The sequence below is a fragment of the Aedes aegypti genome, chromosome 2, assembly GCF_002204515.2.
Source record: "Aedes aegypti strain LVP_AGWG chromosome 2, AaegL5.0 Primary Assembly, whole genome shotgun sequence".
Taxonomy (NCBI): Eukaryota; Metazoa; Arthropoda; class Insecta; order Diptera; family Culicidae; genus Aedes; species Aedes aegypti.
Window position 1 is genome coordinate 195622571 of NC_035108.1, and position 10359 is coordinate 195632929.

The 10359-nt window shown below is 37.2% G+C and overlaps 2 protein-coding genes across 3 annotated transcripts; one reads left to right on the forward strand and one right to left on the reverse strand.

Moving 5' to 3' along the window:
• Nucleotides 1-903: 903 nt before the first annotated feature.
• On the reverse strand, nt 904-3157 carry LOC5572984 (zinc finger protein 808). Its single transcript, XM_001654255.2, has 3 exons — nt 2909-3157; nt 2080-2852; nt 904-2011 (listed from the first exon to the last, which is right to left on the reverse strand). Exons 1-3 carry the CDS (start codon nt 3059-3061, stop codon nt 949-951), a joined length of 1989 nt encoding a protein of 662 aa, XP_001654305.2. The 5' UTR covers nt 3062-3157; the 3' UTR covers nt 904-948.
• Nucleotides 3158-3858: 701 nt separating this feature from the next.
• On the forward strand, nt 3859-9731 carry LOC5572979 (zinc finger protein 25). Of its 2 annotated transcripts, none has more exons than XM_021843596.1 (3): nt 3859-4149; nt 6702-7441; nt 8732-9731. In XM_021843596.1, the coding sequence occupies exons 1-3, from the start codon at nt 3994-3996 to the stop codon at nt 9708-9710; spliced, it is 1875 nt and encodes a 624-aa protein (XP_021699288.1). In that variant the 5' UTR covers nt 3859-3993; the 3' UTR covers nt 9711-9731. The 2 variants fall into 2 exon arrangements, with proteins under 2 accessions (XP_021699288.1, XP_021699289.1); XM_021843597.1 differs by lacking the exon at nt 3859-4149 and adding an exon at nt 5646-6239.
• Nucleotides 9732-10359: the final 628 nt, after the last annotated feature.

Consider the following 10359-nt stretch of genomic DNA (forward strand, 5'->3'; position numbering starts at 1 on the left):
GACAAAATGGATGAAAATTCGATTTTCTCTAGTTGGCTAACCTATTTTGAACGCAAAGAAGTATATCATAGCAGCGAAACATTATTGAGAAAAGTTGTGAAGAACGCCTGAATTGTTGCAGGTTTACGTTAGGGGCGGATTAATGGATGAGGGGGGTTTGTGATTAATTCTTACGCGTCATACAAATTGTTTTGAATTTTCATTCCCAAATCTTATTGTTTGGATCCAATTCCTCAATCTGTTCGAAAGAAAGTGTTAGTTACAGCGGAATTGATGATAAATAGTAAATATTTACCCTTTGATGCATTAGAAACGGAGTCAGTCAACGACAAATCAGCAAACACGTCCATTTCGGAAGCCATATTGAATTTCTGATAGTGAAATGAGAAAATTTGCCTCACGTGGTTCTTCACAATGATGAGCAATGGGGTTCATAAGCTTTCTTATGACATTGACAATTGATAGTTATGATAAAATTACACTTGTCTTATGAATCTCAATCTCGTCGAATGAAATACACAAGTGTCTTATGAACCAACAAAAAAATAATAAAAAACGCGTTCATTAGAGTGATCTTATGTAAATCATGCGAGATTTTTGCCTCAGTGTAAGCGTGCCTACGAACTACAATGAGATATTTTATTTTTAATGTCGTACTGTTGCTTTGTTTGTACCACACTACTCATAAGCCAACGATTTTTTTTTCGATTTTTTTTTTTTCGATTGTGATTATGCTAGCCGAATAAAAGCAGAGCAAAATGCTTGAAAACGATTTTAAAGCTAAAAATTAAAGTTGGTATTCAACGACATGCTTTGAAGTTTCTGGAAAAAATAGTGTGAACAAGGCCTGGGGATTATTTGGAAGTAATATTGGATTGGAGCAAATCGAAAAATCTATTACCATTAGTTGTTATTCACTGGTTTCGTGAACGTTTATTTTCGAAGTTTTTAATTGGATGATTCAACACCTTCATTGTTTCTTGGTTTCATGACATTTATCTTTTTAACTGTTTGAGTTGTTTGATCGCTATCCTGTGCACTCTTATTGATGTTCGAAACCTTATCACTCAATTTACGCTTTTTAGTCACTTTCGCCACATGTACACGAGCTGTGTGTCTGCCCAGATCCATCTTCCGCCGGAAAACTTGATCGCATTCGTCACACTGGAAACGCATATTGGCACTGTGAACGGCCATGTGCTTCTTCAGGTCGCCATTATTGATGAATGCTCTATCGCAATCGCTGCATTTGGCTAGCCGTTCGGTTGAGTGCATTCGTATCACGTGGTCTTTCAGCAGGTGAGATTGCTTGGCTCGATAGTTGCAGTGAGGGCACTTGTGACGCTTCTCTGTGTCGTGCGATTTCATATGCTCCTTGAGAAGGTATGCTTGGGAGTACGCTTTTGGACAAGTTTCACAACGGAAAGGGAACTCCGTGGCATGTTTGTTAGCTATGTGAGCGGAGAGATAGGAATGGTGTTTAAAATGATGACCGCATGTATCACATATGACCGTCTTTTGCTCGACGCTGTGTTCTTTGTGCCTGTGGGACCACAACGAGTTCTTAAACCGATACATTTTACCGCAATCGTCACAACTGTATCGAAGAGCGAATTTTTCCCTTTCTTCTCTCGATCTCCGCTTAGCCGTGGATCGAACTTGCTTGTCCTCTTGCGTTTGATTATGAACTTGAGTATTGTGCTGAAGCAAAAATTCTTCACTCGTAAACTGCAAATTGCATAGAGGACACTGATGAAATGTAACTCTGTTGATAGCAAAAATTGTGAATCTAACTGGTTTCTGTTCTACGCTATTTTCTGAGTGTTTCATGCGTTTATGTCGATCCAGCAGCGCTTGGCTCAAAGATGTGTGATCGCATTGGTCACATGTGAATAACGTTTCAGGATGTTGCTTACGAGTATGGCTGATCCAACCAGGAAGATCAGCGAATGTTTCATCACAGATTTTGCATACGTTATGCTCATGAAGGTGAGAATAGAGATTCTTTTGCCTGAAATCAAAAGTAGTTTGAGCGCAATCAAATACTTTAAAACCGATTTCTTTTTAAAGAACACTTACTCCATGAATCCTTTTGCGCAGTATTGGCAGTTGAAGTGTATTCCAGTGTCGTTGTGCACTTCTCTGATGTGAACCATCATACTTCCTCTAGTGGTGAAAGTTCTCTCACAAAACTGGCACTTTACTTTAGCCTTCTCTCCATCGTGCAGTAAAACGTGATTGTGGAAGGATGTTCGTGACGCTAAAACACGTCCACAAACTTTACATCCATATCGGTGAAAATTCTTCTCATGATGTAGATATGCAGCACGATTTCCAACCAGATATTCTTCCTTGCAACCCTCCAGCGGACAAGATTTAAATTTTTGACCTTCTCTGCAAATTGTTTTACGTGACTGTTTCCGCCTTTTCTTTTTGAAGGGTTCTTCATCCTCCTCGGGTTCTGATTTCTGTTCAGCTGTCTCAATGATTGAATATTCATTTTCTGAATTCATGTCTTGATTTTGATCAACATCGACAGTAACTTCTTCCAAATGGACTTCCTCTTCTATGGTTTCAGTTTTATGACCATTTCTCACATTTTCAATCAGAGTGTCGATCGTTAACACTTCATTGTCTATAACATTTAAACGGCGTAAAACGCGTTGCAATTGATCAGATTTGTCAGACTTGAGCATATCAATCAATGGTTGAGAATCGTTTCTTTGCTTGAGCGCCAACAAAGCGATTGAAAATTTGAGAATATGTTCAGTCTGTCGTCTGAAATTTGAAAATTGCTCGATGCGTTGAGCACATGCATTGCACAAAAACGATGGTAGATCATTCTTGTATTCCTTAAAATGATAGTTAAAATTAATTATTTATTATAATTACTAGTCCATAAGCATACCTGTGGCGGAATGAAAGATAGTTCGTTTAATAAATCCTCATATGTTAAACGGAGTTTGCAATAGTCCAACCTTGCAAAAGCACTAATGTTGCAATCAAGTGTTAACTCGAAACAAGTGCGGCAAACCGACGGAAAATTTGAAAAATCTAACATAGCTTTCGTTGATAGCTCTTAAAATGTTTATTCAACAACTAATTGTTAAGAAGAAAAAGCATTATGTAAATATTTTTCAGGTTTTGTTTTGGTCGCTTTATACGCTTCACATACACCATCACATCTTCAGTCGTGTTACCAATTATATGGGGTGATGCTGAACGTATTGAACCCGTCTAAAATATAACAGCAGATGGTGAAATACCAAAAAACTTATCTAATACTTATTAATTTGCTTTAATGCAATATTAATGTTTATGTAATAAATGCTAATTCAGGAACTAATTTCTAGAACATTGCATTTCACTTAGTTGAAAAAAATACATGTATCCTGAGACCTAACGGCAAGTACCATCGATAGTAGTTTACGAAATAAGTTGCAGAATGATGATTTTTACAGCACGAGTCGTAGCTTGTTGTTACTGAACAAACGAAAGAATTTACACATTATTTAACAATGCTATGATGAAGAGAAGGTAATCCTCTATCCCCCAGTTGTTGTGATAGTTTTTATCTCGGTTAATTCATTCGCGTAAAACAATGAGCTACACACTCGGTTACCAATGGCTTTTAGGGCGAGATTAGAAGTTATGTGAAAAATCTAGAGAACTAAACAGCCGTCCAAGCTGAAAACTTGGGTCAGTTGGTCACATGATTGTGGTTTTCAGCTGGAACCGTATTCTGGACTATCGCTCTCGAAGATTTGATGTATGACTTCGATTCATCGTCATGTTAAAGGTATCATAACAATTGGACATTCTCTTATAATTCCCAGAGATGGCCCATTGCTAGCTGGTAGCATGTTATGTTGATGGTTACCAATGTAGACGTATTACAATAATCATTCGATTTGTTGTGTAAACATAGCTAGGAAAATCGACAGAGTTAAAATTTGTTATTTTAATGTTCAGCTACTAGGTACGAAATCGAACATGAATGCATACGGAAAAACGTACTTTTCCAACATTTGCCGCTTGTGTTTGAACAGTGTCGAAAAGCACAAATCGTTTCCAGTGGATGCAGTTGAAGAAAGGAGCGGAACCAGTTATCGTCAATTTCTCAATCGATGGGACGTCGAAGCACGAATGGTATGATTGAAGATAAGAATGTTGCATGATTCGATTCTTGAAACTTATGATTCACTTCAGAAATCACAAAGGCATTCAATTGACGTCAAAATGTTTTTAATACAAAATCATATTTTGTTAAATTTTTGAAAATTGTATTAGACTTTTAAGCCAAATCATTCACTTTGGCTTAAAGGTTTCACTGAGAAAACGAAACGTATGAGGGGCACACAATTTTCTTATTTAATAACGACATATGGAAATTTTTGTTTTTCAACTCGAAAATATAATAAATGTCCACAACAGGCTTATGGCAAAATACTCACAATTCAAACAGGTCTAATTTCATAAGGAATCCTTCTAGGTGTCATAAGCATTGGTCATTGGCTTTCATAAGACAATGTATTGAAGTACCATTTTCGTAACTATTTCAATCGAAAAGTTATGAAAAAAAAAACGAGGATCAATTTTATTACCATAAAATGTCATATAGAAGTTCCTAGGCGTGCGTATGACGGTAATTTGTAATGCCGTTCCTAATCCGGAGTAACATCGATCAGCGGCGTAAAATTGATCGAAATGTCCCTCTTAATAAGAAGCTCGAATCATCATTTATCAAAGGAATATTTTCAATGCATGCATGCAGCTTCTTTTTATTATATTCATGAGCAAATAAAAATTAAGCTTTTTGTAAAAAATAAGTTTCGATCATACTTAAGTTTTTCAATTTTTTGAAACATTAATTTCCATGATTATGGATGACACTACCCAATATTCATGTCTCAAATGAGTTCTGCAAATGATGTGAGCAAGCAAAATGTTGATTTTACTAAAATAATGGTATCGCCAAAAACGATTCCGTCGTCAAAATTTTATAAGTATTTTCAATTCAGCAACATTGACGAATTACTATGAGAAATGCCGAATTTTTTTAGGAAATCGCCTACCTGTAGACGTATACCGCGGTTCAAGGTATATTTATTTTTTAAATAACTTGAAAATCAAATGAATTGTAAGAATTTGGCCTTGATATTCGGTTTGAGGGGCCATGATTTTAGTAAGTAACGTCTTTTTCATAAATACCGATCATTGTTAACTTGAGTGATCAATGTTACCCCATATCACCTAAATCAAAAAATCTCACAAATCATCTTTTTCAACATGCTTAAATCTTTCAGAAAACAAAATACAGCAAATATTCACGAGCGATTAAAGCCAGCACTGGTTTAAAAATATAAAAGTTGCAAAATTTGCATTTTCAAATGACATTTTTAGTAAATATAAAAAATAAAACTGATCGATGTTACCCCATCTTGATGATCGTGTCAAAAATACGAGTGACTTACATGCGAATTTATAATGAAATAAATACATAAGAAAACCCTATAAACTTCCATCGATCATTGCGTTAGAAATATGAATTGATATATAGTTATTTATGCAACAAGATGCAAAATGATCATTTTTTCAGCACGAGTCGTACAAATACGATGAGTGCTAGTCATTGAAAAACACAAAGTATTCCAAAGACAAGCTGTAAGAACCATTGAGATAGTTAGTTGGAGATTCTCAAAACAGTACTGAAAAGTGTTACTTTTCAGCACCCAAAACAGTGCTGGAAAGCAGCACTTTTCAGTTCTCTTTCTTTTGTTAGAAAAAGTAGGCCGTTATCTTGCTTATTTTATTGATAAAAAGTAGGCTAATAAACCACGGAATAGCAAAAATATCTTTACTGTGACGAAGTAATGTAGTGTTGTTGAAGTATCCATTCAGACAACATTGTATGATAAGCAGAGAAATGTCTGTATGGAAACCAATTGTCAGTTATTGCTCTAATATTGGCTCGTAAAGACGTTTTGAGGAACACTATTTTCAAGTTACTACAAAGGCGCAGCCGGTCGACACGAGGTAATTGAATTTCTCGAATTCCTTGTAAGGCTACTGAAAAATACAAAATCTAAAGAAATATTGATAGAATAAAATAGTAGTCTCCGATGGACATGGGCGGAGATGAAAGGCAAACGTTTTCTGACGGAAATGGACAGAATTCCGAAAAAAAATGGTCTCTGGTGGACAAAGGCGGAAAATGGCAGAACTCCAGAGCAAAACTGGTGACTCTAATGAATACTGAGTCCATCTATGAGTGTGAAATATTCCTATTGAAGTTGTATTCAAAATTATTCATCTATTTCTGGAACTCGAATGAACAACATATGGCTTTGAAAAAGCAGCTGAGGTTGATACATAAATAGCATAAAAAAGAGCTCCAAAAAGGAGGCGTAGAGGACCGACAATTCAAGCATCAGAGAATAACTTGAAATGGCCTATAATTCGAATGTCGTTGTATCTTTGGTATCGAAATCTGATGATCTTTATCTGACGACAGTTCATTGAAATTCACACCGAACGGCTAAGTAACATGTGAATGTCTAATTATTACCTCTATATAGAACTTTAAGTAGCTCTATATTAGCCATCTAATATGGGTTTAGCACGATATACAACTTTTGGGTACCTAGGAATTATCATTCCCAACGACACTAGTTACAAATAAACCGAAATTATACTTTTAGGATCAGGCGATCGAGGAACATCTTCCGCAAAGAATATGCCGCACCTGCCAACGCAAAGTGGACGATGTCCTACACTTTCAGATTGAAACCGTATCCAATATGCAACTGCTGATGGCCGTAGCTAAGGCCAAACAATACGGAAGCCTTACTACACTCGAAAGTCAACTGCAAACCGATCCATGCCGTAACGGTCTATTTCGTATGAATTTAATTAGATCGAAGGATTTATCAGAAGCGGAGATTATGCAAGAATTGCGACGAAATCTTCTTCCTGAATCTAGTATCGATATAAAGACTGAACCGCTCGATATTGTCGATTATGCAATCTATCAACAAACAGAAGATACAGTTCTAGATGAGTGTGTAGTAAACAACGATTTACAGATGAAGTTTGAATTGGGTGAAGAAACTGATGAACCAACCAGCAAGATAGCAAAGCTCAGCGTCAAAAAGAGACCTTGCACCACACAGGGTTGCGAATCCGTTACTATTGGACAAGGCATGCAACACGCCATTGAGAAACATCGATCTTATTGCAAAATATGCGGACAAGTATTCGGCAAACTCAGTCAAGCGATGTACCACGTGGCAGTACACAAGCCCAAGGAGGAACGTCTGAGTTGTACCATTTGCAGCAAGACGTTTTGTCGAAAATATGGACTGGACACTCATCTACTAGAGTTCCATGGTCAGGCAACAGCGAATCACGAATGTTCTCTTTGTGAACAGGTTTTCTATAAGTAAGTAAATACAGTGTTGGATAGTACATTTGTACCTTTTGAGAATTTCCATACGAAGTGGTCAACTTTAGAGGTTTATATGTGAGTTATTCTTAGATCAATTTGAATGAAGTTTTCACACAACTTTAGACATAACATGCAGAGAATATTTTATTATAGTTTACTCATTTGAAACAAAACCATGAAACGAACGCACCACTTGATAATCCATCCTCGATCGAGCAGCCACAAACAACTTTTAAATTTTACATAAGAACGATTGCCTGGGGCTCAACAAAACATTCGCTTAATTCAGCAAAGCTGTAGCGTTAGACACCAATATTGTTATACGGTCTAGTTTCTCGTCAAAAGTTTTATGGGTTGTTTAAGCGAGAAAGTAGTACGTTCAAAATTTGGCGGCATACCCTTCATTTAGATAAAATGAACACATTTGTTAAAGATACTTGATCAGTATCAGCTGATTATAATTTTAATATGAGTTTGTAAATATGTAACCCTAGAATTAAGCAATGAATTTGAACCACCCTAACATTATATAAACTCTCACGAGCTTTACTGAGAGCGAATACGAACGGTCAATTTTTTGCCTGACCGAAGAAACGGCAATTATATTTAATCAGTAGCAAACAAAACGTTGAACAGTTCGCTAACAAGGGTACCTATATTCGGTCAGTATTTATTGTTCTTGTTGCTCGTAGTCTACGAAATGAAGTGTAGTGTCGTGGTGGAATAAACAAACCAATTTCAACTGTGGTCCCGAAATAATTAACTATTGGTCGGTCGTAAAGTACGTGCGTGAATGAATTTACGAAACTATTCACTCAATTCTGTGTGGTAATCGTGAAGCCACCAAGAGATCTCTGCAGATCAAGTCTTTTTATCACTTTCGATTAAGCAGGTGAAGAAAACGTGTGACAGTGTTTCGTACCGCAAAATTGTCCCCACTGGTTTCTGTGCGCCGTTCGAAACACGAACGGGAAGAAACACTTCCAAATCCCGGCAACATATCGAGCCTGCGGCTCGAACAATACTTCTTGTGCATGTCTGTATTATTTTCAAATAAATGCAAAGTTTTTTTTATAATGTCTATACATTCAAGTAAATTTCACTTCGTTATTAGTTCATTGAGATACCCTAGCTGTTTCAACTGCTGTGAAAATTTTATTCAAATTGGTCTATGAATATCGAGGAAGTTGCAATTTTTTGTCTGATACTATACGTATTACATAAGTTTTAAAATTGTTACAAACCTCATATCACAGTTAACTAATCTTTTTTTGAAAATTTCAGAAAAACGGACCTCGCCAAACATCGGGAAGTTCATTTGAAGTCGCCTTGCCAATTCTGCGACCGAAAGAAACCTTTTGGAAGCTACAAAAAGCTGAAGGAACACTTCCGAATGATTCATGAGAAGCAAATTTTCAAATGTGAACAGTGTGCAAGCAGTTTCCTGGGTCGGCGAGAGCACGAAAACCACATAGAAAAACATCGAGACGGTACAATCGATAACTGTGTCGAATTTGCTCTTCGATTGTGGAATGATAACTTCAAGTGCACGGTGTGCGATCGGTCGTTCTATAACGAAACGTATCTTGATGCACATCTGGAGAAGGAACATAAGGTATACAACATCAAAGCTCCTGATTGTAAATCAAATATGATCGTCCCTGACTACAAATTTAAATGTAAGGAATGCGATGCTACGTATCGCTTGAAGTCCTCTTTGAAAGGCCACGTGTTTAAGAACCACCGAAGCCAGCCAAAGGTTTGCACTCACTGCGGAGCAACTTTCAAATCGAATAATGAACTGGATTGTCATGTTCGCTACCTTCATACAAAGGATTTTCGGTTCAAGTGTGACTTCTGTGATAAACGATGTAACACTAACAGTGATCTACAGGTTCATCGACGGACCCACACCAACGAGCGTCCGTACAAGTGTTCCTACGAGGGCTGTGGAAAGGACTACAAAACTAACGGGGCCATAATAAAGCATATCCGGTCAGTTCACACCATGGAGCGCCCGTACAAATGCTCGTACGAGAACTGCGATCGGAGTTTCGTTTGCAGTCAACAACTGAAGTCGCATGGTTTTACGCACACCAAAGAGAAGCCATTTCCGTGCGCTTATTGCGAATTGCGATTCAACCAAAACTATTTGCGCCGTGCCCACTGCCGAAAACGACATCCTGGACAACCGGACGAAGTAGTACCCGACGGTAAGGATAATCTTGAAGGGGGGATTAAAGTAGAAAATTCACTGGAATAAATAGATTGTCCTTAGTGCCTATTTGTAGGTATTTTTGAATTCCCAAATCCGAATCGACCGAATATAAGATACCTACTCGAAAGTCACTATCGGTGCAGCAATATACAGTCAAACCCCTAAAAGTCGATATCTGAAGGAACTATTTTTTTTTCTTCTGTTTCTGTTCGGGATGAACCACTGCGACCAGTTCTCTTTGATCTTTTGTGGTAGGTCCGTGTCCTTTGTTTAGTGCATGTCGTTCTACTCCATTACTATTGAGAAATAATGAAGTAGTCGTTTTTTATACAAATATCATTCTTTACCATTTTGCATAGAGCCTCTTTAGAAAAAGATACCGCTATTTATACCTTTTGGAGAAAACAGTTTGTCACCATTAAACTCTCAAAAGCGCGCCCCTTAATCAGGTTCAGCCACTAAGCTGGTTGAATGATACTGATTTTGACCATGCATCGGTACTCTAGCGTATCAAATTATTGCTTCTACTTATAAGGTACAAAGTCGTTTTTTGAAACTGTGAACAGGTTTCATCGCAGGAGACATTTAGATTCCTTGAAACAAAAAGCTTATTTTAGAAGTTAAGAGGTCTGCTACTCCACTGATTCGGAATCGTTTCCCTCCTAGATATCGAAAGATAAACTCTTGAACTTGG

Excerpts from the sequence above, each read along its gene's own strand:
- LOC5572984 (XM_001654255.2), bottom strand. The coding sequence starts at position 3,061 with ATGTTAGATTTTTCAAATTTTCCGTCGGTTTGCCGCACTTGTTTCGAG. Across the intron at positions 2,853-2,908 it reads TATCTTTCATTCCGCCACAG|GAATACAAGAATGATCTACC; the intron begins GTATGCTTATGG and ends TATCATTTTAAG. Across the intron at positions 2,012-2,079 it reads TGCGCAAAAGGATTCATGGA|GCAAAAGAATCTCTATTCTC; the intron begins GTAAGTGTTCTT and ends TTTTGATTTCAG.
- LOC5572979 (XM_021843596.1), top strand. The coding sequence starts at position 3,994 with ATGAATGCATACGGAAAAACGTACTTTTCCAACATTTGCCGCTTGTGT. Across the intron at positions 4,150-6,701 it reads GGGACGTCGAAGCACGAATG|GATCAGGCGATCGAGGAACA; the intron begins GTATGATTGAAG and ends TTATACTTTTAG. Across the intron at positions 7,442-8,731 it reads TGTGAACAGGTTTTCTATAA|AAAAACGGACCTCGCCAAAC; the intron begins GTAAGTAAATAC and ends TGAAAATTTCAG.